Here is a 1,514-nt window from a genome sequence, read left to right as displayed (position 1 = left end):
TGGCCAGCAGAATCCGTGAGGCGAGAGCCTCGCATCGTAAGGAGCGTGGGGTGTCCGGGGAAGCCGTTCATTTGGCTCTGCAGGTTAGGGCACCTCTGAGAATTCCCCTGTGTTTAGAAGCCCCTCGCTTTTCGGGCGGTGGCACCTCCACTCAGAGTTGCGTGCTGGGCCGCGTTGGGCTGTGTGTCCCCCCAAGTCCCGGCAAGGCGGAGAGTGGAGGCGTGGCGAGGCGCTTTCCCCTCCGGCTGTTCAAGACCACAGGCAGTCCCAGCAGTTGGAGTGTGGAGCCGGAAGATGGAGGAGAGCCGGCCTGGCCGCGGGCCGTGTGTGTGTCTGTGTCTGCCTGCCTGCCTGCCTTGCTGGCTGCCCAGGAAGCCAGGCTGACGCGGGCACTCCCTCCTGCAGGGCGGGCAAGACATCCTGTCCATGATGGGGCAGCTGATGAAGCCGAAGAAGACAGAGATCACGGGTAAGGGCGGGCCTCACCGGGGGGCGTGGCGGACCTGCCGAGCACCCTGGAGGCCTTGTCCTGCCGAGCCCTGTGGGAGTCTCTTGGTGGACCGGACCGCACACGTGCAGGGAGGCTGGGTGCGGTGGGGAGCAGAGGGAGGGCAGCCCTGCCTGTTCTCCTAGACAAGCTCCGCGGGGAGATCAACAAGGTGGTGAACAAGTACATCGACCAGGGCGTGGCCGAGCTGGTCCCGGGCGTGCTGTTCGTGGACGAGGTGCACATGCTGGACATCGAGTGCTTCACCTACCTGCACCGCGCCCTGGAGTCCTCCATCGCCCCCATCGTCATCTTCGCATCCAACCGCGGCAACTGCGTCGTCAGGTACAGGGTGTTGCTGCCCCTGGCTGCCGTAGTGGTGGTGTTGTGGGGACGGGGCCTTGCACTGTTCCGAGTCTGTGCAGTGAAACAGCTCGGCCAGACAGCCTTCCGGGGAACGGTCGCGTTGCAGCCGTGCCTGAGCTCCCTGGTCATTTGCGTACCTTCTTTGGAGAAGTAGCTGCTGGAGCCCTTCGCCCGCTGTCCCCGGTGGCTGTCCTGTTTAGTTGCAGCAGCTTTGGGCCCTGCCTGTGCCTCGGCCTGGCTTTCCTGTGTCACCTCCCCCTCTGTCCTGTGGCGGAGGGCGTGTGTGGGCTGGTGCTCGCCCGGCCTGGGCCACATCGCGGCCCGTCTCTGCAGCTGCCGTCCAGCAGGGCCCTGGGCATTTTGCGCCTGTGGTTCCCATGCCCATGGGCTGGGCCGTGGCCTCTGCCTGTGATGTCAGGTCTGGCTTCCTTGGCGTCGCGCCAGGCCACGTGGCAGTTGTTAGTGGGTCTGACACGGCCGGGCTGAGGTCCTGGCAGAGCCCAAGGTGTCCGCTCTGTGCCTCGTGTGCAGCTTGTGTTCTTGGCGTCGTACCTGAGCGGCCACTACTCCGCCTGAGGTCCCAGAGACTTATGGCTTTTCTCCCGCCAAACGCCGCCCGCCGTAACTTCCCTCGGCTCCCGACCCACGTGGAGTCCGCTGG

General features: G+C 65.4%; 1 protein-coding gene across 1 annotated transcript in view; it reads left to right on the top strand.

Moving 5' to 3' along the window:
• RUVBL1 (RuvB like AAA ATPase 1) overlaps nucleotides 1-1,514 on the top strand; it is a 27,839-nt gene that overhangs the window by 16,760 nt on the left and 9,565 nt on the right. The window contains exons 7-8 of the mRNA XM_006169814.3: nucleotides 406-469; nucleotides 634-832. Of these exons, the coding sequence (XP_006169876.1) occupies nucleotides 406-469; nucleotides 634-832 (263 nt within the window). The remainder of the gene's footprint in view (nucleotides 1-405; nucleotides 470-633; nucleotides 833-1,514) is intronic.

The sequence above is a fragment of the Tupaia chinensis genome, unplaced genomic scaffold (assembly GCF_000334495.1).
Source record: "Tupaia chinensis unplaced genomic scaffold, TupChi_1.0 Scaffold147500_2, whole genome shotgun sequence".
In the NCBI taxonomy this organism is placed as follows: domain Eukaryota; kingdom Metazoa; phylum Chordata; class Mammalia; order Scandentia; family Tupaiidae; genus Tupaia; species Tupaia belangeri.
This window is presented reverse-complemented; position numbering and strand designations above follow the sequence as displayed.